The following is a 24,302-nucleotide window of genomic DNA, read 5'->3' as shown; positions in this document are numbered from 1 at the left end:
TATATTATACCCTAATAGTTTTGTTATGATAAAAACAAATATGAATATTTAAATATAAAATCAGATCGTCTTATTCTATTGAACTTTAAAAAATCTCTAGGAATTCAGAAAGCTCTAGGTTTATTACTAGCGATCGTAATTACACATTTCTAATTTGTAATTAAAAACTGTCGTAATCGATCGTTCATAATACTTTCTAATCATAACGAAAAAAATGTGGACTGCTTATTCTAATTTAATGATAAAGATTATCAAAATTGTCTTGTAATAGTTTCACGATATTCGTAATAATAATACCTTTTTTAAATTATTAAATAATAATAATAATGAATAAAAAGGCGCAATTAATAACATACAGACCAAATTACTAATTGCGCGAATTTTATTGTTTTCAGTTTTCGAAGAAAAGTCTAAAGGGAAATCCTGCATTGAGTTGTAAATGCTAATAACGAGTACAATCGTCATTAAGTCCGACCTTACTCGAGATAGGCACACGACCACCAAAATTTAATAGCATCAACTCACTAATACATAAACAACTATATGTACAGAAACCTCCTCCCCGAATTTTCTGTATTTCTCGACGTTTCAAGGTCCCCTGAATCCAAAAGTAAAAATCTTGGGTTACTTTTTGCTCGATCGCCATACTTTTCCTCAGCTATATATCAGAACCGGGAAAGTAAAAAACTAGGGACACCACAAATTATAAAAAAGGGCATTGTACCGTACGTACAATATATATACTGTATATACAGGTATTCCTTGATTAACNTAAAAATCTTGGGTTACTTTTTGCTCGATCGCCATACTTTTCCTCAGCTATATATCAGAACCGGGAAAGTAAAAAACTAGGGACACCACAAATTATAAAAAAGGGCATTGTACCGTACGTACAATATATATACTGTATATACAGGTATTCCTTGATTAACGCAGTTAATTCCTCGATGTTACCTCGTTAATCAAATACAGTGGTACCTCGGTACTCGACCGAACGATTGCGACAATCCAGAACAAATATTTTAATTTTGTCATCAGTAAACAGTTTTCTGTGATAAAAATGAATAACTACTTTAAAAATAAAATGAAACCTTAGAGCTTCCTTGGGGATTAAGAAAAGGGCAACCCGACAACAAAGGGACACACACCCCAAGTGACCCAATGTATGGACTCCCATGACACCGCGTGACTTCATAGTATCGGGATAAAACTGAGGCGGAGTGTTGCGTTTTTGTAATTAAATTTTTTTAAATTTAGTAATACTACATATAAATTATTTTTTGTTCCATCGAACCCGAGCACTGACAGGTTTGAATGTGTAAGGGCGTGTGTGATCAACGTTTGCTCGCCACACGAGAAGGCGATCCTTACGTCTCGTTCAAATATCAAGTTACCTAAATTCAAGTCGGTGTTCATATTATTTGTATAAACAAGTAGATATTTAAAATGGCACCAAAGGAACTAAATTCAAATAACTTTAATGTAAACGAGCCTTTACATTCGCTTGGTGTCGAGTGCTTTGTTCTTTTGTTTCGTTCGTTTTTGGCGCCCATTTTCCATTTGGTGCGCGCAATGCTGTTTTTCCCCGAATTCCAGTGGCGTCAGGGAGCATAGACATTGTCACTTTGACTCGTCTGTATCTCATAATTGCCCGTTTTTCATTGCATTTTGGGATTCCTCGTCGCAATTAGGCTAATGGAAAATACAAAGTTTAATCAAAATCTATCAATCAAATTTTGAGAATAAATACAGTTCAGTAAGTCACATGGAAGATGCTTTACTAACGCTCCGCCGCAATTAGAATTTAAAAAAAAAAAATCGCATTTTGTATTTAAAATGAATAAATAAACTGTAGACCAGGGGTAGCCAACAGTTTTTGTCCCCGGGCCGATTTGGAAACAAAACTTTTTTCACGGGCCGAACCAAAGGCTGCCCTAGGAAGATTTTGAGGTGGTGCGAGATCTCATTGTGGTGTCACCCCGTAGAGATTGAATTGTAGATAGAGATTTACATTATTCACATTATCATGCTTTATCAACACTCTACACTGTACAGTACCTACGAGATTTGTAATGGAAGGTTAACTCTAAACGCACAGTGAGTTATTGACCTGTTTTATTTATTTTTTTTTTTACTTATTCGGACTTCAATACCTAATATTGAAAGATTGATCGCGGGCCACATAAATTCATCAGACGGGCCGGATCTGGCCCGCGGGCCGTATGTTGGCCATGCCTGCTGTAGGCTATTGTTTTAAGTTAATTTTTAAAAATATGGAGACTGGAAACAACTTTTAGGGTGGAAAAAGAGTGTCCTTGTTATGTGAGTCCATATATATCGCCGGCCTATACAAACTCAAATCTATTAGTACTAAAAACACGAGTGATCACGTGTTCCTAAAAAGTGTAATGTATAACTAACTTATAAGAAGGAAATATATTTCACCGGGTCAAAAATTTAATTTCTAACATCTTCGATGTAAAATAAAAAATATGCGTTTATAATAACTCCAAGCATGATAGCAAAATCTATTGTAACTTTGGGTTAAATTGTGTATTTTAAGTAATCTGTAGCCTACAGATATATGCTACAGATTACTTTGGAATATTGTATCTGCAAGGTTTACATGTATATTTTATTTTGTTAAAAAATAATTCGATAATATATTTTACAATTTTTGTTACGTGAAAATGTAATAAGAAAAAGTCTAAAAAAAATGTATTTTTGTCACATTAAGTGTGAAAAATAGTGTGGATAATTATGAAAGTACAATATGTTATGTTTTTAGTCAAAACTTTATTAAAATATTTATAAATCGTGTTGCAAAGTTTCTTTAGGAAATTATGGAAACTTTTCTGTAATTTTTCCTACAATAACTCATTAAATATTTTTAAAATCAAATTATTAATTAAATATCCCGATTGAGAAAAGGTAATAGATAAAACTACATTTTCTTTATGCAATTTAAGGTTAGATAAGCACAAAACTTCACTAAGACTATTCGATTTACGATTATAAGTGATCATAAAATGAACATTTCGTATAATCTGTGAAGTTATGATAAACAGTAGCCTACAGAAATGTAAATTAAGAGTCGATAATGCTGTAAATTGTGATTTTCAAGATTCTAATGAGTGTTAATAAATTATATATGTCCCGAATGTAATTATTTTAAAAAAATAATAGAATATTCGTCTTAAAAATAAATTAAAATCGAATATTATATAAGATTTTTCTCATTAATTATAATCAATCAATCAAAACTTAGTTTGCATGTTGTAACTTTAATGCACATCCTATGGTTGTCATAGCAGCCACCATTAAAATATTTTGATATGTTTGCCCGGATTAAGTAAATCTTGTTTCTTTAACATGAAACGTTTCCAACAAGACAGAAATTAATATTCTTTTATTCGAGTTTTAATTTTGTGTATAATATCAGGTAACCGTTATTTATAAATTTAATATTGATTTACGCAAAAAGTAAAAATGTATTTTTTCCGAATATATTTTAAATACTTAAAGGCTCGATAAGAAATATTCATATTGAATATTTAATTCATGTTTCTTTAATGTTTAATTCATATATTCATTCATTTACATTCTTATCAAATCTATTATAATTTGATGATTTATTNAAATTAGGTCCTATTTAGATGCTACACATTTGAAGAAAACCCAGAAAACTTGATATGATCACTCAGGTGTTAACTCAAGTTCACACCCGAATGATTACCAACTGCCAGTGTTCAGTGGTTTTATTCACTTGGCCATTGGTGGACATGAATTACTAGAGAGAAATGTAAAATTGAATTACAAATTTTGTATTGTCAATAAAGAAAAACCATTGTTATTTATGTTAAAAATTTTGAGTATGAATGTGCTTCACTTTATGAAAGACTTCAATAATTAGAAAATAAATTAGATTAAGTTTTTTAATTAAAATTGAAAAGATTAATTTGAAACTTTTCAATTCATTTTATAAATAAATGTATTGATATAAGAAAAAATGCCATAATTTCTACTTATTGCTGACTATGGCATATTTGATGATATAGAACTCTTAATTCTCACTAAAATAAAAAGATTTTTGCTAATCAGGATCAATTAGTAGTGCCATTATTTAATTAAACAAAATTAAACATACGTTTTACCAAAATATTTGATTTTTATTTCTTATGAAAATATATGTTAAATATGATGATATTTAATTATTAAATATTTTTGGCAAATGACTGAATATTTGCCTTGATTTGTAGCTTTGAAGTAAAATATTGTTAAACATTAAAAATTAATATTATTGGTAATTATATTTAAAATAAGTAATATAAATGGAAATTTCTGTGTTTAGGAATGCAACATAATAATAATAATAATAATTCATTTTTTCAGAAACAGAATAGGAGATCCTATGGATGATTTTGCTCGTGAGTTATTAGAATACAGACGGGAACAACAGCATAGACCACACTCTAGATATCATTCAAGATCGCGTTCGTCGTCGTCTCATTCTTATAATAGTTCAAAATCATGGCCACATTCTGGATCACGATCTATATCTCATTCTTGTTCAAGGTCACGTTCTCGTTCATTTAGTAGTCGATCTAGATCTCGCTCAAGATTACGTTCTAGATCTAGATCATTTTCTAGATCATCTCATTCAAGATCAAGAAGCATAAGTAGATCTAGATCTAGGTCTAGAGGAAGAACTTCCCCACACCAACGTTCTAGATCAAATTCTCCGAAAAATTTTGTTAGATATATTCCAAGGTCGCCCTATCATCAAAAGAAGGATTATGCTACAAATTTTTACAATCCAACATACCCTGCCTCATATACAGGTTCCATTCCACATCACAATATTCCTATAGAACACTATGCTGATAGGTCAAGATATTATCGCGATCAATATAGAGTTTATGAGGAATATCACAATCCATATAATAGTCCTAGATACGAACAACATGACCAGCGGTATGATAATAAATATATGCATGAGTATCCGAGATTCGATGAGATTCAGCACAGGGCAAGAAGTCGCGAATTAGAAAAATCCGAAAGACCAAGAATTAGCGAAAATACTTACAGAAGAGAGAATGCATCAAAATCAAATACAGAAAAGAAGATAAAAGAAAGTGAATCAAAAGAGAATGCAGATAATTTTGCTAAAAATAAAAAGAAGGATGAAAAAGTTAAACATAAGAAACATCATCATAAAAACCGCGAAAATAAAAAAGAGGTTAAACACGAAGTGGAGCATAAGAAGAGAGAACTAGTGGATGATTCAAATAAGCCTGAGCTGATTGATACGCAAATAAAAACTGTAACTGAAACAATGGAAGAACAAAAAGCAGTTCCGGTTCATGAAGTTAAGGAAAAAAAGCATAAACACAAAAAGAAAAAAGACAGTGAAGAAAAGAAAAAGAAAAAAGTAACTCATAATCCGAATGAACCGGAAAAACCCACCAAAACTAAAAAGAAAAAAGCAAAAAAAGAAAATGAAAAAACTCATCAGAAATCCCAGTCAGTGGAAAAATCAGAAAAAATTCCTATAAACGAAGATTTAAGTAATAAAGTTAACATTCAGAATGAAATCGTTTTAGAAGAAAATGTTTCTGTTCCAAAAGAATCCGATGTCTTAAAACAAAAAGTTAATATCGAAGAAGTTAAACCAATAGCATTAATGAAAGATGTTCTTCCTCCATTAGAACAAATTATAGAAGAAAAACCTGAAATTAAGCCTACTTTTGAACCTATTGAAGAACCGAAAATTATCTTAATGGATAATGCTGATGAAAATGTTTATAAAAACGAAAACGAGACAACTGTAGAAAATACTGATGAAAAAGTGTTGTCACCCGAACAAATAGAATTATCTCCTAGAGAACCGGAACATCGCGATGTGATTCCAACTGTTAGTGAAGCAAGTGCTCCAGAAATAAGTTTTGAATTACCCGAGATATCTAAATGGGAAAGGGAAGAGTTCGAAGAAGAAGAAAAATCTTCAAATGATGATTCCAATTCTTTGCAAAAAGAGATGAGATCTTCGCTGTCTTCTGATATTATTCAAAGAGCAGAAAAGGCAATTTTACAAAAAGCCCTTAAGACTGCAATTGTAGGTCCTCCAGTTTCCAGAGAGAAGCATACTTACAGAGGAATGGATCGAAAAACAGAAAAATCATCAAGAGTCGCAGAAGCGCCTAAAGATACTGTCCTAGTCGTATCCAGTATGAAAGATAAAGAAAAAAGTAAAGAACAATCAATAGACAAAGAAACAAAATCAAAAGATAAGTCTGAAGAAGCTTCGCTTCAGATCACTATATCTGCAGAAAAGAACAAACGATCAGTGCAAACGACTAAAGTGAAAAGCAGTAGTTCCAAAGACAAATTATCAGATAATTCTCAGATTAAGAAATTAAAATTAGACAGATCCAAATTTTTAGAAAAGAGTAAAAATGAAGCATCATTAAAACATTTTATTAACGAAGGAATGACAGCCGAAAAAGTATTCTCAAACGATAGTTCGAAAGAATTTAGCAGCAAAAGTCTTCCTAGAAGAAAAGATAAAATTATTATATGTAAAATAGAAAAGGATAGGAGATTTAATTTAGAAAATGATCAAGAAAAACAAAGTAGTCACGAAGAAGAAAGTGATTCTAGATCAAGAAACGTTTCTAGTAAAAAATCCCCCAGAAGATCAAAACCTGCCGACAGTAATTCATTTTTCACAAAACGAACATACGAACATAATGATCATAAACGTGAGATAAGTGATAGTTCGGAAAGGGAATCGAAATCAAGAGAATCGCACGTCGATCACGACAGTGAGAAACGGTCATCTCATTCTAAACGAGTAATTAATTTAGATGAAAAAATAAGAAGAAAAGAAGAAGTAGAAAGGTCATCGTCGAGAGATTATAAAGATAACCCTGTTTCATATCACAGAGAGAGAGAAAAATATCGAGAAGAACCATCTAACGTTAATGTAGAAAAAGAAGAAAGATCGCGCTCTAGAAGTTTAGATTCTGGTCAAAGCATCGATAATAAACAACTCCACTCTTCCACACAAGATAGAAGCGACGATAGAAAGAAAAGAGTTCCGAAAAGAAGGATAAGTAGCCATAGCTCCACTGCTGAAATAAAACAGAAAGAAAAGGCTGTATTTAGTGAACGAATGAAAGCACCAAAGCATTCAAATATCGATAGTAGAGGTTTCCAAGAACCACATGTTAGAAACCGAAAGGAATCGCTACACGACGAATCGAAATTTGAGCCTAATTACGACGAAACTAGTGAATCCGAACAAAGTAGTGACACGGAGGCAAAAATTAGGAGATCCAGGCATAACGAAGAGAAATCAAGGAAACATGTAGATCAAATTCTCGTTACGAGAACAAGTGATAATGAAATAGAAAGAGAGAAAGCGAGACAAGCTGCTTTCAGACACGAACATCATAGAGATAAAGTAGAGGTGAAGAAAAGAGAAAGGTCTGTTAGTCCACAGAGTTCTTCGGGAAGTTCGCCGTGTAGCAACTTTTCCGATGTCGATAAATCTTCCGCGAAAAGACACAAAAGCGAAACACCCGATTCAGACTTAAAATTAAGACATAGGAAATCTAAACACAAAAAGCACAAAAAACATAAGCGGAAACATAAGAAAAGGAAAAGTCATAAATACAGAGAGAGATGATCTTTTTCTTAAAAATGCCGTCTTAAAAATACTTACATTATAATGCGTGATTTTTGACACGTTACACGGAAAAAGAATCGACACACATATTGGTTGTGTTACACAAGTTGTGTATGAGTTGAATTTCTGCCGATATGCGAGTCTAAAAGATTCTCTAACATTAATATTCTTTTAGTAATATACAAAATTATATGTACAAAACATAGTTTACGTGGCCATTAATTTCTCATGAAAATTGTAAGTGACTTTGATAAATGAAATCGTCTTGCGAGTGAATAAATGCAGTATTTTGTTCGGTTGAATTTTATATATGTGTAGTATATATAAAATTCATTTCATTTGTAAAGGCAGCAGGTTGGCATATGGGAATGCCAAATGCATTCTTATTAATATTGTATTGTAGAAAATTGTGTAAATAAATGTTTTGACAAAAAACAAAAAAATCGTCATTTTATTATTTGATCTGTTGAAATAAATTTTTTTTTTTTTTTTATAAACTGACTAAAACCACTTTCAATGGTTCATTTGAATTTTTAAATNATCATTGTCTGTATATATATATATATATATATATTTAAATTGCTAACTGCTTCAAAATATTTGGAATCTATTTAATCTTCATAGTATGAAATGGATGAATTATCTAATAGTTTTGTTATGATAAAAACAAATATGAATATTTAAATATAAAATCAGATCGTCTTATTCTATTGAACTTTAAAAAATCTCTAGGAATTCAGAAAGCTCTAGGTTTATTACTAGCGATCGTAATTACACATTTCTAATTTGTAATTAAAAACTGTCGTAATCGATCGTTCATAATACTTTCTAATCATAACGAAAAAAATGTGGACTGCTTATTCTAATTTAATGATAAAGATTATCAAAATTGTCTTGTAATAGTTTCACGATATTCGTAATAATAATACCTTTTTTAAATTCATTGCTTAATTAAATTTATTTAATATTACTGAAATAATTTTTAGCTGACTGTCATATATATAACAAGTGAAAGTCGTATATGTTTTTTTGTATTACGTACAGTACATGATTTCAATAAACTGATATTTGCAAGTTAATGCAAAGAATAATAAATAAAATACATATTCGTGAAGATATTTCGTTCAAAATTACGATATTCATGAATGTTCGAGAAACTATATGAAAACCAATGTAAAAAATGAGTTGGATATATGGAGTTAAAAGTGGATTTTACGTTTTTGTATATGATAACACACTTTNAATTCAAATAACTTTAATGTAAACGAGCCTTTACATTCGCTTGGTGTCGAGTGCTTTGTTCTTTTGTTTCGTTCGTTTTTGGCGCCCATTTTCCATTTGGTGCGCGCAATGCTGTTTTTCCCCGAATTCCAGTGGCGTCAGGGAGCATAGACATTGTCACTTTGACTCGTCTGTATCTCATAATTGCCCGTTTTTCATTGCATTTTGGGATTCCTCGTCGCAATTAGGCTAATGGAAAATACAAAGTTTAATCAAAATCTATCAATCAAATTTTGAGAATAAATACAGTTCAGTAAGTCACATGGAAGATGCTTTACTAACGCTCCGCCGCAATTAGAATTTAAAAAAAAAAAATCGCATTTTGTATTTAAAATGAATAAATAAACTGTAGACCAGGGGTAGCCAACAGTTTTTGTCCCCGGGCCGATTTGGAAACAAAACTTTTTTCACGGGCCGAACCAAAGGCTGCCCTAGGAAGATTTTGAGGTGGTGCGAGATCTCATTGTGGTGTCACCCCGTAGAGATTGAATTGTAGATAGAGATTTACATTATTCACATTATCATGCTTTATCAACACTCTACACTGTACAGTACCTACGAGATTTGTAATGGAAGGTTAACTCTAAACGCACAGTGAGTTATTGACCTGTTTTATTTATTTTTTTTTTTACTTATTCGGACTTCAATACCTAATATTGAAAGATTGATCGCGGGCCACATAAATTCATCAGACGGGCCGGATCTGGCCCGCGGGCCGTATGTTGGCCATGCCTGCTGTAGGCTATTGTTTTAAGTTAATTTTTAAAAATATGGAGACTGGAAACAACTTTTAGGGTGGAAAAAGAGTGTCCTTGTTATGTGAGTCCATATATATCGCCGGCCTATACAAACTCAAATCTATTAGTACTAAAAACACGAGTGATCACATGTTCCTAAAAAGTGTAATGTATAACTAACTTATAAGAAGGAAATATATTTCACCGGGTCAAAAATTTAATTTCTAACATCTTCGATGTAAAATAAAAAATATGCGTTTATAATAACTCCAAGCATGATAGCAAAATCTATTGTAACTTTGGGTTAAATTGTGTATTTTAAGTAATCTGTAGCCTACAGATATATGCTACAGATTACTTTGGAATATTGTATCTGCAAGGTTTACATGTATATTTTATTTTGTTAAAAAATAATTCGATAATATATTTTACAATTTTTGTTACGTGAAAATGTAATAAGAAAAAGTCTAAAAAAAATGTATTTTTGTCACATTAAGTGTGAAAAATAGTGTGGATAATTATGAAAGTACAATATGTTATGTTTTTAGTCAAAACTTTATTAAAATATTTATAAATCGTGTTGCAAAGTTTCTTTAGGAAATTATGGAAACTTTTCTGTAATTTTTCCTACAATAACTCATTAAATATTTTTAAAATCAAATTATTAATTAAATATCCCGATTGAGAAAAGGTAATAGATAAAACTACATTTTCTTTATGCAATTTAAGGTTAGATAAGCACAAAACTTCACTAAGACTATTCGATTTACGATTATAAGTGATCATAAAATGAACATTTCGTATAATCTGTGAAGTTATGATAAACAGTAGCCTACAGAAATGTAAATTAAGAGTCGATAATGCTGTAAATTGTGATTTTCAAGATTCTAATGAGTGTTAATAAATTATATATGTCCCGAATATAATTATTTTAAAAAATAATAGAATATTCGTCTTAAAAATAAATTAAAATCGAATATTATATAAGATTTTTCTCATTAATTATAATCAATCAATCAAAACTTAGTTTGCATGTTGTAACTTTAATGCACATCCTATGGTTGTCATAGCAGCCACCATTAAAATATTTTGATATGTTTGCCCGGATTAAGTAAATCTTGTTTCTTTAACATGAAACGTTTCCAACAAGACAGAAATTAATATTCTTTTATTCGAGTTTTAATTTTGTGTATAATATCAGGTAACCGTTATTTATAAATTTAATATTGATTTACGCAAAAAGTAAAAATGTATTTTTTCCGAATATATTTTAAATACTTAAAGGCTCGATAAGAAATATTCATATTGAATATTTAATTCATGTTTCTTTAATGTTTAATTCATATATTCATTCATTTACATTCTTATCAAATCTATTATAATTTGATGATTTATTTATATAAATATTAGCTCTATATTGAAAGTTCATTTAATTATTACTATAGGCTTATAAATTAATAAGAATTTAATAATATAATTTTTATATGTAACCTTATCATAACATTATAAATTTTAAAGACACAATTTATTTGGTTTATTCATGCAATGTTTAATCATTTTTATTATTGGGCTACAATTTAAAAAATTGTAGACCTAAAAATTCCCACTGTTGTCTGTTTGTCTGTCCTTTCTTAATCTCGAGAATGAAGTAAGTTAGATGAGAGTCGAGACCAGACATAGAAATCTTGGGGGCACGAGGCCTCGATTAACTACAGTATATACAATCTTTCGTTGCAAACCAGAAGTTATGTTATTTCAATTTCAACATTTTTCCATGAAAGGAATTAGATAGATGATCGGCACGACTCTATTGTAATAGGAAAGGTATAATATACAGGGACAAGACATTACTAATTTGAGGTTAGCAGCATACATTTTAAATTAAATAAATTAAAAATTGTAGCCTGGCATTGTGATGATGTCACAATAAATATTTGGTCGTTGATTCTGGAAATTAATTTTTGTCTATCAATTAATATAATTTATGTAACTTAGTCATAATTGTGTATAGTTTTTGTTGTAACACTAATTCTAGATCATCGGCCTTGATAAAAATTTAACTAGACTATTTTATTACAGATATTATTTTGTAACTTTTGTTCTCTTACGCACAACACTTAAATAAAATTTTCAATTATAAAAGATAGAAATATATCATTTTGAAGATGGACTTTAATCTCATAAAATTCGAAAGATATTTGAATTTTTGGAAAATGCGATGAAATTATTAAAATAATAGTTAAAGGTCGCTTAGGAATGTCCGTTTGTTAAGCTAGAAGGCAATAAATTATAATTCCGAGGACGACAACGACGACTCTCTTGATAATTACAAAGGAAACAGATAATTATAGTTGATTATTATGCTACTTTAACTTCTATCAAATGAGTGTTTTTTATTATAATTAGCAATATAGCCTACATGCTAACGTTAGAATGTTTAACTTTAAATTATAAAACTAATATAGAAACATAAACCAGAAGAGAGAATTCTAGATATTGCGTTATATACTATGTTACAAAACGAACAAAATTTTTATTGCTATCGCTACGTAACTTAAATGAATTAGTAAAACCTCATTAATCTTTCGTGGGCGATCTGCCTCGGATATATCAAGCCCGACCACTTCATTGTGGTCCTGACCCATGAAGGGTATAAAATTACTCTATATAATTAAAAAAATTGTCTCACGTCTCATATAGTGTGCATTTTTAGTTTACTTTTTTAAAACCAGAATACAGAAAAATATTGATGCAGGATAGTTTAAATACACTAAATCTTTTACCCTAAATATTCTGCGTTGAAACAATAGTGCATCTTTTATGTCCATACGTCTTAATGCCGTAAAATACGGTAAATTTGTATTAAATGAAATTTATTGCCCTCCTTTAACATTATTGCATATCATTAAATTTATTTAGATTAATTAAATTTAGATCTTGTTGACCTACATTTTTTACTTTACGCAATTATGATTTTTAATTAATTTATACCGTATAAATTAATTAAGAGTATTACATTAGTTAACAGAGAACGATCGATGAAAGGCAAATGCGGATGCTGCAGTGAGAAAGGTCTTAATGATGTCACAATGAGTTCTGCAACTGCTTTGATAACTGGTGTGGATGCTAGAAGAAATATAGGCCTATATTTGCAGAAAAGGCTTACTTTAAAGATGGGGTCGTGGAAGAGTTTCTGTATCAAAAGATCGATTCATTTTTTACTCTTCTTTGTATTTGTACATTATTTCTTATTATTATTTTGCTAAAAGAGAAGGGGATATACCCATCATTCATAAATAAATTCTAAAATTAACTATTGTATTGTGACGATCGAGCGGTTAAGGACACCAGAGCGGCACGCTCTGGTGTCCACTGATCGAAAAACTCCAGGAATTTTTCGGATGGTCCGTCCGGATATATCGGATTCCATCTTCACAACTAGGCTCATTGTGGGCCTGACCGAACTCATAGTGAGCATGCTAAAAAAGGCCCTCTTAGTGCCCACAGGGTAAAAAGATTTTTTAAAAAGGCTACCGGTAGTATTGAATAATCTAACACTTGACAATATGATGTTAACCTTTGTAAATAATGTTAAAATGTATTTCAAACGAGATTTATAAGTTGATAACATTATATTTATATAATTTTAATTTTTTTTTTCAGAATGGAAAATAAGAATTAAATGGAAAGGTTTATTCAAAAGTATCATATATCGATCTTTAGAGGTAATATATAATTCACAAAATAGATTTTTGCTATTTAAGAAATGACACAAAGTACTTCTAATAGTTGCTTAACTTATTTTCTTCGGCATGTTTTCTCTGGAGAAATTGTCTATGGCTTAGATTGCTTCTTATCATGCCAATGCGATTATACTCTGAAACTCAGAGAAAGATGGAAATTTTTTAAAACTTCGTATCAATATTTAGTCGAGTTTATTCTTTGGATACAATTTATTCTTTCTTTATTACAATTAATACCAGCGTTTAACAGTTATATTCCCTGTTCCGGTTGGTATATGATATCTAAAACGGAACTGTATGTTATTAAAATATTGATATCTTCTGTCGCATTTTTCTTTGTTTTGCATTTTCGCTGCGTAAAGCGAGCTAAGTTATATGTTTGTTTGAAAAATTCTGGTTATTCCGAAGAAGAATTAATATTATATAATATTTTCCAAAAGTTATTCGGTTTAACATTTTTTGTTATTATTTCCTCAGTCAGTTTTCATGCGATAAATATTATCTTCGTTTTTCCTAAACTACAATACTATAGTAAATATAAAAACGAAGCTATCTTTTGTTCTGTCCAGTATGGATTTTGGTCACTGATAATTACGGGTCAAACGACATACATATTTAATTCATTTGTTTTGTCCTCTTATTTAGTCTATAAAAGATATATAAAATTATCCGAAATGCTGAAAACAATGGCTTTAAATCCAGTTTATTCCAAGCGTTTTCTTGAAAATTTAATTAATAAGCATTGCGAATTGTGGCAATTCATCAATGAAGTAAATAATACGGGGGATATTGTTATTCCACTAAGATATTCGGTGAATGCATGGGTCACTTGCCTTTGCGCCTACGTGACCGTTTTTTTAGATATGGATCGTCATATGAGAATATTCATGGCATTGATAACAACGATGGGATTTATGGTTTGTTTGATAATAGCCTTATCATTATCTTCGTTAGCATCAGCGGTAAGTTTTATCCTAATTAGAAAAATCTTTGTTTTTAGAGCTCAAATGATGATAAATTTAATGTCATATGTCTTACTTACTTCTTAGATGGAAGATTCGTTTCAAGAAATTAGGATATTCTCGTCAGTTCGGTTGAAGCTCAAATACAAATTAAAAGTAACGAAAATAAATTGGTTAATTAAATAGCTTAAAATTATAAATGATCAAATAAATATGTGTTCTTGTAATTAACAGTTGTTAAATTTCATGAAAAGATTTGCAAAAGCGTCTCTTAGAATGACTATTGGAGGATATTTTGACGTAACTAAAAAATTTCCTATTAAAGTAAGTATTATAAATTTTAAATGTAAAACAGAGTTATATTGGGATGATTTCAGAAATATTCTGTTTTTCAATCATTGTATAGAATAATATTGCTTAATATTGATAGATATAGTTTAATATGCAATATAATTCTATTTCTAAATACTAGTTGCGCTCGTGCGAATTACTCACTTATATAAAAAAAATAAAATATTGAATGTAAAAAATCAGTTATTTGGGAAATTATTGCGACCGGACAGGGAATTATTGAAAGTGAATCTTTGCGACTGGTTTAGTCGCGAATATAAATAGTTTTTGGGATTCTCTTTCATTTCTAAGTTAGTTTGCTTTTATTTTTATACGCTTTTTTATTAACTTTGTCTGTTTGTTCAGAGAAAATCTTGTAATTCAATTTTCACCCACTTCCCAATTTCCGATCTAATTGAAACTTTGCATACGTTGTATTTCCGATAACAATAAATTTTCTTGAGTTTGCAAACAATTTTAGCAATTTGTAAAAAGTTAGCAAAAAAATAAAATAAAATTTATAAATGAAATCTGATAACAAATGGCGCTACACGTAGCTTAACAAATCGTGAATACCCTTTAAGTCGTGCAAAAGCAAAAAGGTCAAACTTGTCTCTGTTTAGTCGTACTCTCAACATTAAATCTTGTAACCCAATTTTCACCCACTCCCTAATTAAATACTAAGCCAAGAAAAATTTCTGTAATTTAGTATTAATTCGATAGTTCTATGTATAAAGCTGAAAAGTATAAAATAATATATTATACCTGTATATATATAATGTAAAGAAACGCTTTTTATTAACATAAATGCACTAAAAAGTAAAAAAAAAAAAAAAGCATTTTTTCAGCTTTCACAATATTCTTGGTATATTCTAATATTCTATATAGGCCTATATCTATATTCTCACAATATTCTAAGGCAACTCAACACGCGAGCGATCTACCAAGAGTGATGTCTCCCTGGAAAGCTTTTTGGGGAAATTGGCACTTTTAGGTTTTAGACACATGAAGAAAACCCGAAAAAGGTCACACGACCAGCCTCGTTGGTTAGGCACGAACGGAACTCTTGTTTTGTTTCATTTTATTTTATTTTTTATTTGTTATTAGGTTATGTTGTGGCATTTTTTTTTTTTTTTCGTGACTTTTTAAAACTATTTCTAATATCTAAAATGCCTTTTATTTTAGATGTCCAGCTTTTTATATTCCATTTCTTCATCTTTGTTAGAGTTAAGAAGTCTGCAAGATAAACAAACCAAATGTACAAAACCTTCTAAGAATGATACTTTTATTTTTCTCTGAATTGTAAGAAAAAACTATTCCAGAATGAAATTTATTTAATGCAATAAAAGACAAAAAATACAAAAATTATTCTGAGAAATTTCAAAGAAAATTCAAATAATTTTGGGAAAAAATATTGGAATTTATTTCAGTCAAAAAATGTTTTGATGACATTCCCAATTAAAATATGTCTCCAGCATATATGATTTATGAAAAAAAAGCACAGTATTTTGTATTGTAGTAGATAGCTGTTATGAGAAACTTAATAATTTCTATATTCAATAAAATTTTAAAAAATAATAAATGTTCATTGTCGATAATTATAATATCGCAGTCGATTTAGCAAAAAAAGGTTTTAATAAAGATAAATTTTTGAGAATGTTTCTTTAAACGGCATATATATATTCAAATATAAAAACAATCTTCTTATTTGTGCGGTACGTATTTAAATTTCACTAAAATAAACAAATGTTAATATCGTTAGAGATATACATAATAAATTGTCAACAGTTTTTGATACTTTAGATGAAAAAATGCTTACTTAAATGTTATCCAATATAGTGCTGCTCAAATTTTACGTTCACGAACTAGATTTTTTTACTCCAATCCCTCGCGGACCAGTATTATTACGAAATTAAGTAAAACGGAGAACGAAGTTCAAATGCTTTTCTTTTAAATAATTTATAAAGCAATACACGTGACTCTTTCCACTTGGCACTGAAAAGCGACACCATTACTGATTACCATCCGGCTGGGTTAACACAATCACTGAGACATGTGTTTTCACTTGTTGTATACAAGGAATCTGACTGACGTTTCGTGTGCTTCTTTTTGATTTGGATTTCACTGAAATCCAAATCGAATGGATTTCACGATTTCGATTTCACTGAAATCCAATCGACGAATTCGATTTCACTGAAATCGTGAAATCCAAATCGTGGTAGAGATAATTTGTGCTATTTTTCATTGTAAACGGCAGGATCGACATGGCCCAGGAAAGTCCTTTCGACTTCCGAAGAATCGTGAAATGTGAGTTCACAAAATTAATATTTTGTTTTATTGATTGTCAAAAATTATAAGCTTAACTGTGATTTTCAACATTATCAGAAATTATAAAACATTATACTGTATATTGAAAGATGTTCGATGAAACGTCAAGCGTTAAAACATGCATAGATTTTTTTATTATGTACGTTTATCTCATGTATACGTTTGAGTAACTTAACATCCAATTCAACAGAGTAAAAAAAGCAGTTCAAACGTTTTCGGCCTACACCAAAAGCCTTCCTTCCTAAGGAACAGCCGACTTTCAAAATAAAATTATATCCTGTTATTCATATTTCCTTTTTCACGCAGAGAACACGAAGAACAGAATGGAATTACTCCCTGCGAGAATCGAAACTGGGACAATTCTAGCTTCCATTATAATTGTTCCAGTTTCGATTCTCGCAGGGAGTAATTCCATCCTGTTCTTCCATTCTCTGTGTTCTCTTTATTGTAACAGGCCTTCAGGCTGTTATATGTTTCCAGACTATAAGAAAATGAAAAAAGAGTAAACGTCTTTTTTTTTAACCGACATAGTGTACGTCAGCCATGTTGTTATCTCAAGTGAAGTTCATGTGTAAAACTGTTTATTTTAATAAAAAGTAATAGCGACAAATTCTTCTATGCCACCACTCGACAGATCAACTTTTGAATTTTACATAATAAAGACTAATTCAATATTATTCGTTTTACATTATCTTAAGAATTTCAGTTAAACCGAATTAATTTTCTATTCTTGACTGGATAGAAAATGCTGAACTAATGGAGATATAAAAGTAATAAATTTCTTCTTGAACGTTATCCGGGGTTGACACGATGTTCTATTTTGTTTATCTACTACACTTTTATCATTTTCAATTTCTGAAAATTTATTATTATATATACCACTTAAAATTAATGTTTTCATTAATTTATTTATGAAATGATATATTAAAATTATTACGTGACAATAATTTATCAATGAATTGTTCGAATCCATTTTCGAATTTGTTTATTTCATCTTCCTCCTTTGTAACCTAATTGTGTGAAGATAATTTTTAACAAAAGATAATTTTGTTTTCTGAATTAAATTTAATTAATACCATTTCAAGAATCTTTGTAATTGAATTAGCTTTAGTACCGGTATTTAAAGAGTTATAGCACTGTAAAAAATATGAATAATATTTTGTAACATTAAACATTCCAATAATAATAAATTTTATAGAAATAAAAATACTCTTCCAGTTCCTGATGCATTACGCAAGATCTGAATATAAAGAAACAATTGAAATTAATTTTGTGAGAATTATACAATTTATTCTATATTTATTTTCTAAATTAGTATACCTTAAATATACAGCAGTAGATATAAGCTAAGAATAAGCCCAATAGAAACGGCACTACTGTTTTATAACTTGGAAAAATTCCAAATGAGTTAAATATCTTGTACAATAGATGGAACATTTCCTGTAACATTAAAATATGGTTATTCCCTCATTTTGCATTTATAATTATATTTTATTTTAAATTATATATAAAAAATATTTAATATAAATTATTAAATATGCATACCTGGTGCGATGAATTCAAAAAATTTGAAAATTATTTGTTTCGATTGAATCTTTAATTATTTGAATAGTAACAAGAATAGACACACATTGTTATGCATACAATTGTCAATATTTTAATTTAAAATAAAACAATCATTTTAACTAATAATTTATGATTAAAATTTAAAAATAAATTGTGGTTCACTAATAGTGATAGCTTTGTCAATTGTGAATAGTTTGTTTATTTCTTCCAAAGTTGGAAAAATTCTGGGAGTTTTATAGCTATACATTTTTAGTTTACATTTTAGAACATTTTGAGAATTGGATAAGCCTATTTCTGTTGTTATAGTCTATCATAAAATAATATTAATTAATGTAAAGTTTTATTTTTGTGTGGTTATTTCAATAACAATCATGTAATATTCTGGTAAACTTGAGAAAGTCGATTGTACGAAGTATTATCTGATACAAGAATTGATTTTGTATAACAAGGACATACAAATCGTATAATACTTAGTTTTAACGTTTATTTGGTAGGTAAATAGCATGTGTTTAACTACCAAATAAATGTTAGAAGTAAGTATTACACGATTTGCATGTAGCGACGTTCTCCTTTTTTTTATAAGTTTGTAGTGACGCGTAACACAGTTGGATCAGATATTGATACATTAGAGTAAGAGTTTTCGAGTGGTACAAGATGTTCATGGAAAGCAGTGAACATGTCAAAGATGAGCCATGCTCTGGTAGACCATTCACTTCAACTGATGAACAGCACGTTGCTCAAATCAGAGATTTGGTGCTCAATGATCGTCGTATGACAATAAAGGACATTATTGAACATGTTCCAGTATCATTTGGATCTTGCCAAGCAATTTTAAAAGACCATTTGGGCTTGCAGCTCATCGCTTCTCGAGTCATCCAAAAACAACAAAGTGTTCGAATGGCCCAGAAAATGCTTTCTCAGGACGAATCGTTCTTAAAAACGCATCATTACGGGTGATGAAACTTTTGACACCGAAACTGCTTGACAATAGAGTGAATGGCTCTCGAAAGGTGAAGCGAGACGAAAAGATTACATCAAAGTCAGTCAAAAATAGTGACCTACCAGTGTTCGAGCGGTCTTCGTACCCTGAACACTGGGAGTTCGGTCATGGGTTAGCGCCTCTCTCGGACGGGCTGGCCACGTGGAGTTTTCCGGGTTTTCTCCACGTCTGTAACGCATAAATAGGGGCCAGTTTCCCTTGAAAAGACCTCCCGGAACGCATCCCCCTAAAGCCCTAGTCACACTATGCGATTTCTAGCCGGGCAGGCGACTGCAACTGCAACAAGCGCGAGTCGCGCGCGTCTTCTCATGGTCACACATTATTTGTTGACGTTGCAACTCGGAAACACGTGGCCCTATTATAAACCAATAAAATTACAGTAACTTGTTTTTGACTACTTTCGTGAGTTTGCCGATATTTTACGTTCTACTTCAGAGTATTTACGGAATTTTAGCCATTTTTCTTATTAAAATAGCAAGCAGTTCCTTTTCTGGAATGAATAAAAGAAAAAAGGCGATTATTTTAATAGAGCTGGCGAAAATACATGAAAAGATAAAATCTTCGATAAAACGAAGAATTAAAATCCCACAGGTATTCGTGAGCCTGAATAAGCTCGATCAATCTCGATTCTGTAAAAGTATTAATCCTCTGACTATCCGCCATGATGATGAACTATTTTCAATGTTGTCACTGTATGACGTGGCATAAAGGCGTTTGTTGATTGGATGCGCGTTTGCAATCGTCGCGAGTAGAACAAACTTTTTGTTTCTAGTTGCGATTGCAGTCGCGCCGGTTTTCGAAGGGGGATTACTAGTTAATGGGAACAGCCGTCGCGGTTGCAGTCGCCTGCGCGGCTGGAAATCGCATAGTGTGACCAGGGCTTAAGCAGATCGCCCAAGTGTTGCTTTGCCATAACTAAACAAACAGTCAAAAATCAAGGTCGTGTTGATTGTCGTAGTGTTATGAATCACTAATTCAGATTGGCTAAACTGCCAACAAAGAATATTATTTGAGCGTTTTACGTCATTTGTGTGATGTAATTCATAGAAAATCTGATTTTTAGTGAGAAAACTAAAAATTTTGCACCAAGATAATGTATGATAACCGCTCACAATGCTTTTGTTCGTGAATTTTTGACCAAAAATTCAACAAATACGGTACTGCATGCTCCTCATATATCCTTCTGCACCATGTGACTTTTTCCTGTTTCCTCGACTAAAATTTTCGTTTGGCGGTTACCATTTTCAGTCGATTGATGCTATAAAACAAAATTCGCTGCGAGTCCTAAAATGATTTTACGAAAACGACTAAAGCAGGTTTCGACGATTAGAAAGAACGTTGGTATAAGTGCATTGCAGAGGAATGGGATTACTATGAAAGGGACAAACAAATTTTGATGAATAAATTCTAATCTTGCTTTTTATTAAATCATTCCCGATACTTTTTGATCACAGGGCTATATATATTTCTCTCTACGTGTATTTGTTCTCCCAGAAAACATTGCCGTTATGTCGCATTGTGTCATTCCATCAAATCAAACTAACCAAACCAGTGAATAAAAGTCATAAGGTTACAAGCAATAACTATGAAGAGTACTTTTCTATAGTATTCACGCTTTTTGCAAATGTTAATTTATTTCTAAAAAATCTTATGGTTCTAGTGTTTCGGTTTGATTCCCGATCTAAGCAATGTCGTACAGTACGTATCCTTACATATAGAAAGGTTGATCGTGTCTGATTTACAACGTTACGATTTACAAATATCTGGTTTTATGTCAAAATATCTGAATGCATGTCGTCTCCAAAACATATAAATTGATAATTTTTTTATAGTCGGAGTAAAGAAACTTTACAATAGTGAAATCAGTTTGGGCGGACAAATTCGTTTTGATGAAATTTTCTGTTTCTCACTACTTTTGGCCCACCAATGACAAGCGTATTATTTAACCCCAACCATCAACGAAAACGAATTTCCACTGGAAAATGACAGCATTCGGATTGATCATCGCACAATTCCGAATTAAAATAATCCAATTAACAAACTTCCGCCGTGATTTACTGCGAAACCGAAATACGTCGAACATCACGTGACGAGCGGCCGGCCGCGCCTGCTCTTTAAATAACTCCAGTTACACCATACGACGATTAATTCTCTACTATGCAAACTCTCCAGTGTTCTCCCGGCTTCATCATTAAGTTATCTCTGCAATGTAATCTTCTATGTAATTGATCAATGTATACAGCTCTTTCACTCTTTGCCACTGTATTCACTGCTACTACTGTACTCGGCCATTCTTATCTGTTAAATTCGCAAAGCACTGCCATTGTAAATAATATTATGTACATAAGTTTATTTTGTAGCCCGAGCTGGGCATTCTGTTTAAAGGTTATGCTTATATTTTGCTCTGTACTATTTCTGTTTACGTCTATTAATAAATTCATATGCGCGTCAGGGACCCTTCCTCTTCTATCTTCCTTCCTTCCCACTTTTCCATCCCCTTTGGCCCCTGCCACCAATACTTTCTCTTACGTCTACTTTCTTCTCACTTCTTTTCACCCACTTTACGGAAATACCTCTGAGTAACGCCGTCTATTCTTTACTATAATACTATAATAATAATAATACCATACGACGATTAGTACATTATCTTTTATTATTCAAATTTTATAGAAAAACCGCACACCGTGCAAATATTATTTTAAAACATTTTCAATTAATTATTGAATTCGCCGACAAATACAAACACTCGAAAATCGTTAAATCGCCGATAATTTTCGAAAATTCTGGCTTTCTGCGAGTGCAGAGTTTCTTTTTCATTCTAATAGAACGAAAGAGCACCTTCTTCCCGCTCGCGGAGCTTTTTTTTTTTTCAATTTTTAATAATTTAAAAATTTTATTTTAAAATTAAAAAAATTATTTCTTGTTAACAATAGAATGAAACTATTGTTACAACACATGACGATGGCAAACGTCGCAGTTATTTCTTCTGCTTTCTTGGGTGCGGACGTGCCTGACTTTGCTCTTGTGTTCTGATGCCTTTTCGGAGCCTGTTTGCTTTTTTGCTCGAGACCGTTTTTGTTCTTCTTCAGGTAAGCATCTTTTACTTTATTCAATATGGCAGCCGTCCGTTTCGGAATTATCTGCAAAGATTCAAACCACTGAAACGAACTCCGTTCGAATTAGGCTTAACTCGCAATTAGCCGTTTTATGTTCTAATTACGATACGATTTCGTTTAAAGCGAATCGTAATTAATATTATATATTATAATTAATCGAATATTCGATTAAATAAATATTACGAGAGAGCAGCGAACAGAATTTCGTTCCTTTTTACATTTTCGAATTTATTTCGTTATTATGTACGTAATCCGTGACGTAAGATTTAATTCTCGAGACAAATACGTAAAATATCCGTTTCGGTCGACTTTAGAATTGAAATAAAATTATCCACAGATTTATTTCGATACGAATCCAATAAATAAATAAATTATCGGCGGGAGTGTCGTCCGATTTCCTATGTTGGGGACAAAAACGCGATTCCATTGGATATATATTTTCATTCAACGGCCAATAGAGATCACGTTCTCTGCTGACCACGTGATCGATTAGACGCCGAGTTAAATCTCGCGTGGGGTGACCCAAATGTGACAGATCGCTTGAACGAGCCGTCAAGAAGCCAGACTTGTAATTTGCGTATATAAGCAAAAAGATCTTATTTTGTAATAGAGTATTTGAAAACGGCGGCAATGTTTTGGTCTTTGACGACGTTCGACCGACTTTTGGGCCACCCCGCATAAGAGGTGTTTCACACTATGACCGACTGGACCGATTGGTTCAACCCGACCGATCCTATAATCGGACCGACTAGTAATAGAAGCATTCACATTGAGTACGATTATATGTCGGTGGCCGATATGTACGGTGGCCAATCGGAACGGGTGTTAGAAATCGTTTTAAGTTTTTCTAATTTTTAAAAATATTTTTGTAATCTACTTGGTTAAACTTTGCGGAAATTATCTTACTTCGTTTATAAATTCTTCCGAAAAGTCTAAATAATACCATCTTTTCCCATTACGTCAATAATGTTTTTTTAANAATATAAAGCGGCATGCAAGATTTACAGGCGGTTTTTTGCGCTTTTGCGGGAAATCGAACATATTTTTATGCTCATGTAAAAATTCTCTGGAAACGTCTGGAAACGGGAGACCTAATTCTTGCATTTTGTGAAAACGGGTAAGATTGGAAATAATGTAATTATCTTAATCTTCACTATCGTTACTTTTTGCCCACAAATAAAAAGCCAGCGAAGCGGGTCCTTGCAGCTAGTATATATATATAAATGGACGTGTGTATCCTTATATTTCACTTTTCCGCAAAAACTACACATCGCACGTGAATGGTGTTTGTATGTGGTAGTAGCCCCAAGTCTCCATTCGTGCACTATTGTGGTTGCGTCTCGATAGCTATAAGGGTACGTGAGATATGGGGCTGAAAGTGGTTGAAAGTGGTTTTCTATTTCGAATTTTATGTTCGAATTTGAATTCGAACATAAAATTCGAATATTGGTTCGATTATAGAACGATTGTAAACGTTCCAGAAACGTTGAAAATAGTTCGTTTGACTGGACGTGAACAGGAGACGTTCAGAAATAGAATCGGGACCAGG

At 31.4% G+C, this 24,302-nt stretch overlaps 4 protein-coding genes across 4 annotated transcripts; 3 read left to right on the top strand and 1 right to left on the bottom strand.

Annotated features, from left to right (window-relative positions):
- The first annotated feature begins 4,329 nt into the window (after positions 1–4,329).
- Positions 4,330–8,123, top strand: LOC111618596 (glutamic acid-rich protein-like). The gene has a single exon (XM_023360150.1). The coding sequence runs from the start codon at positions 4,412–4,414 to the stop codon at positions 7,688–7,690; it is 3,279 nt and encodes a 1,092-aa protein (XP_023215918.1). The 5' UTR covers positions 4,330–4,411; the 3' UTR covers positions 7,691–8,123.
- A 6,162-nt stretch (positions 8,124–14,285) lies between these two features.
- On the top strand, positions 14,286–16,060 carry LOC111618573. Its single transcript, XM_023360130.1, has 4 exons — positions 14,286–14,413; positions 14,501–14,569; positions 14,648–14,737; positions 15,929–16,060. Exons 1-4 carry the CDS (start codon positions 14,315–14,317, stop codon positions 16,040–16,042), a joined length of 372 nt encoding a protein of 123 aa, XP_023215898.1. The 5' UTR covers positions 14,286–14,314; the 3' UTR covers positions 16,043–16,060.
- A 1,570-nt stretch (positions 16,061–17,630) lies between these two features.
- LOC111618559 lies at positions 17,631–18,711 on the bottom strand. Its single transcript, XM_023360118.1, has 6 exons — positions 18,617–18,711; positions 18,392–18,511; positions 18,282–18,311; positions 18,148–18,207; positions 18,009–18,081; positions 17,631–17,926 (listed from the first exon to the last, which is right to left on the bottom strand). Exons 2-6 carry the CDS (start codon positions 18,506–18,508, stop codon positions 17,796–17,798), a joined length of 411 nt encoding a protein of 136 aa, XP_023215886.1. The 5' UTR covers positions 18,509–18,511; positions 18,617–18,711; the 3' UTR covers positions 17,631–17,795.
- Positions 18,712–19,291: 580 nt separating this feature from the next.
- Positions 19,292–19,594, top strand: LOC111618569 (putative uncharacterized protein FLJ37770). The gene has a single exon (XM_023360126.1). It carries the CDS (start codon positions 19,292–19,294, stop codon positions 19,592–19,594), a length of 303 nt encoding a protein of 100 aa, XP_023215894.1.
- The last annotated feature ends 4,708 nt before the right edge of the window (positions 19,595–24,302 follow it).

This window comes from Centruroides sculpturatus, unplaced genomic scaffold (assembly GCF_000671375.1).
Source record: "Centruroides sculpturatus isolate CEXI.00-Female unplaced genomic scaffold, Cexi_2.0 scaffold42, whole genome shotgun sequence".
Lineage (NCBI taxonomy): Eukaryota > Metazoa > Arthropoda > Arachnida > Scorpiones > Buthidae > Centruroides > Centruroides sculpturatus.
This window is presented reverse-complemented; position numbering and strand designations above follow the sequence as displayed.

Bases quoted from the DNA above. Each gene is read 5' to 3' on its own strand.
- LOC111618596 (XM_023360150.1), top strand. From the start codon at position 4,412: ATGGATGATTTTGCTCGTGAGTTATTAGAATACAGACGGGAACAACAG.
- LOC111618573 (XM_023360130.1), top strand. From the start codon at position 14,315: ATGGATCGTCATATGAGAATATTCATGGCATTGATAACAACGATGGGA. The intron at 14,414-14,500 runs GTAAGTTTTATC...CTTACTTCTTAG, and splicing joins TATCTTCGTTAGCATCAGCG to ATGGAAGATTCGTTTCAAGA. The intron at 14,738-15,928 runs GTAAGTATTATA...CTTTTATTTTAG, and splicing joins CTAAAAAATTTCCTATTAAA to ATGTCCAGCTTTTTATATTC.
- LOC111618559 (XM_023360118.1), bottom strand. From the start codon at position 18,508: ATGTTCCATCTATTGTACAAGATATTTAACTCATTTGGAATTTTTCCA. The intron at 18,082-18,147 runs GTATTAATTAAA...TCACACAATTAG, and splicing joins TTACAAAGATTCTTGAAATG to GTTACAAAGGAGGAAGATGA. The intron at 17,927-18,008 runs GTAATAATTTTA...ATAAATTTTCAG, and splicing joins CATTGATAAATTATTGTCAC to AAATTGAAAATGATAAAAGT.
- LOC111618569 (XM_023360126.1), top strand. From the start codon at position 19,292: ATGTTCATGGAAAGCAGTGAACATGTCAAAGATGAGCCATGCTCTGGT.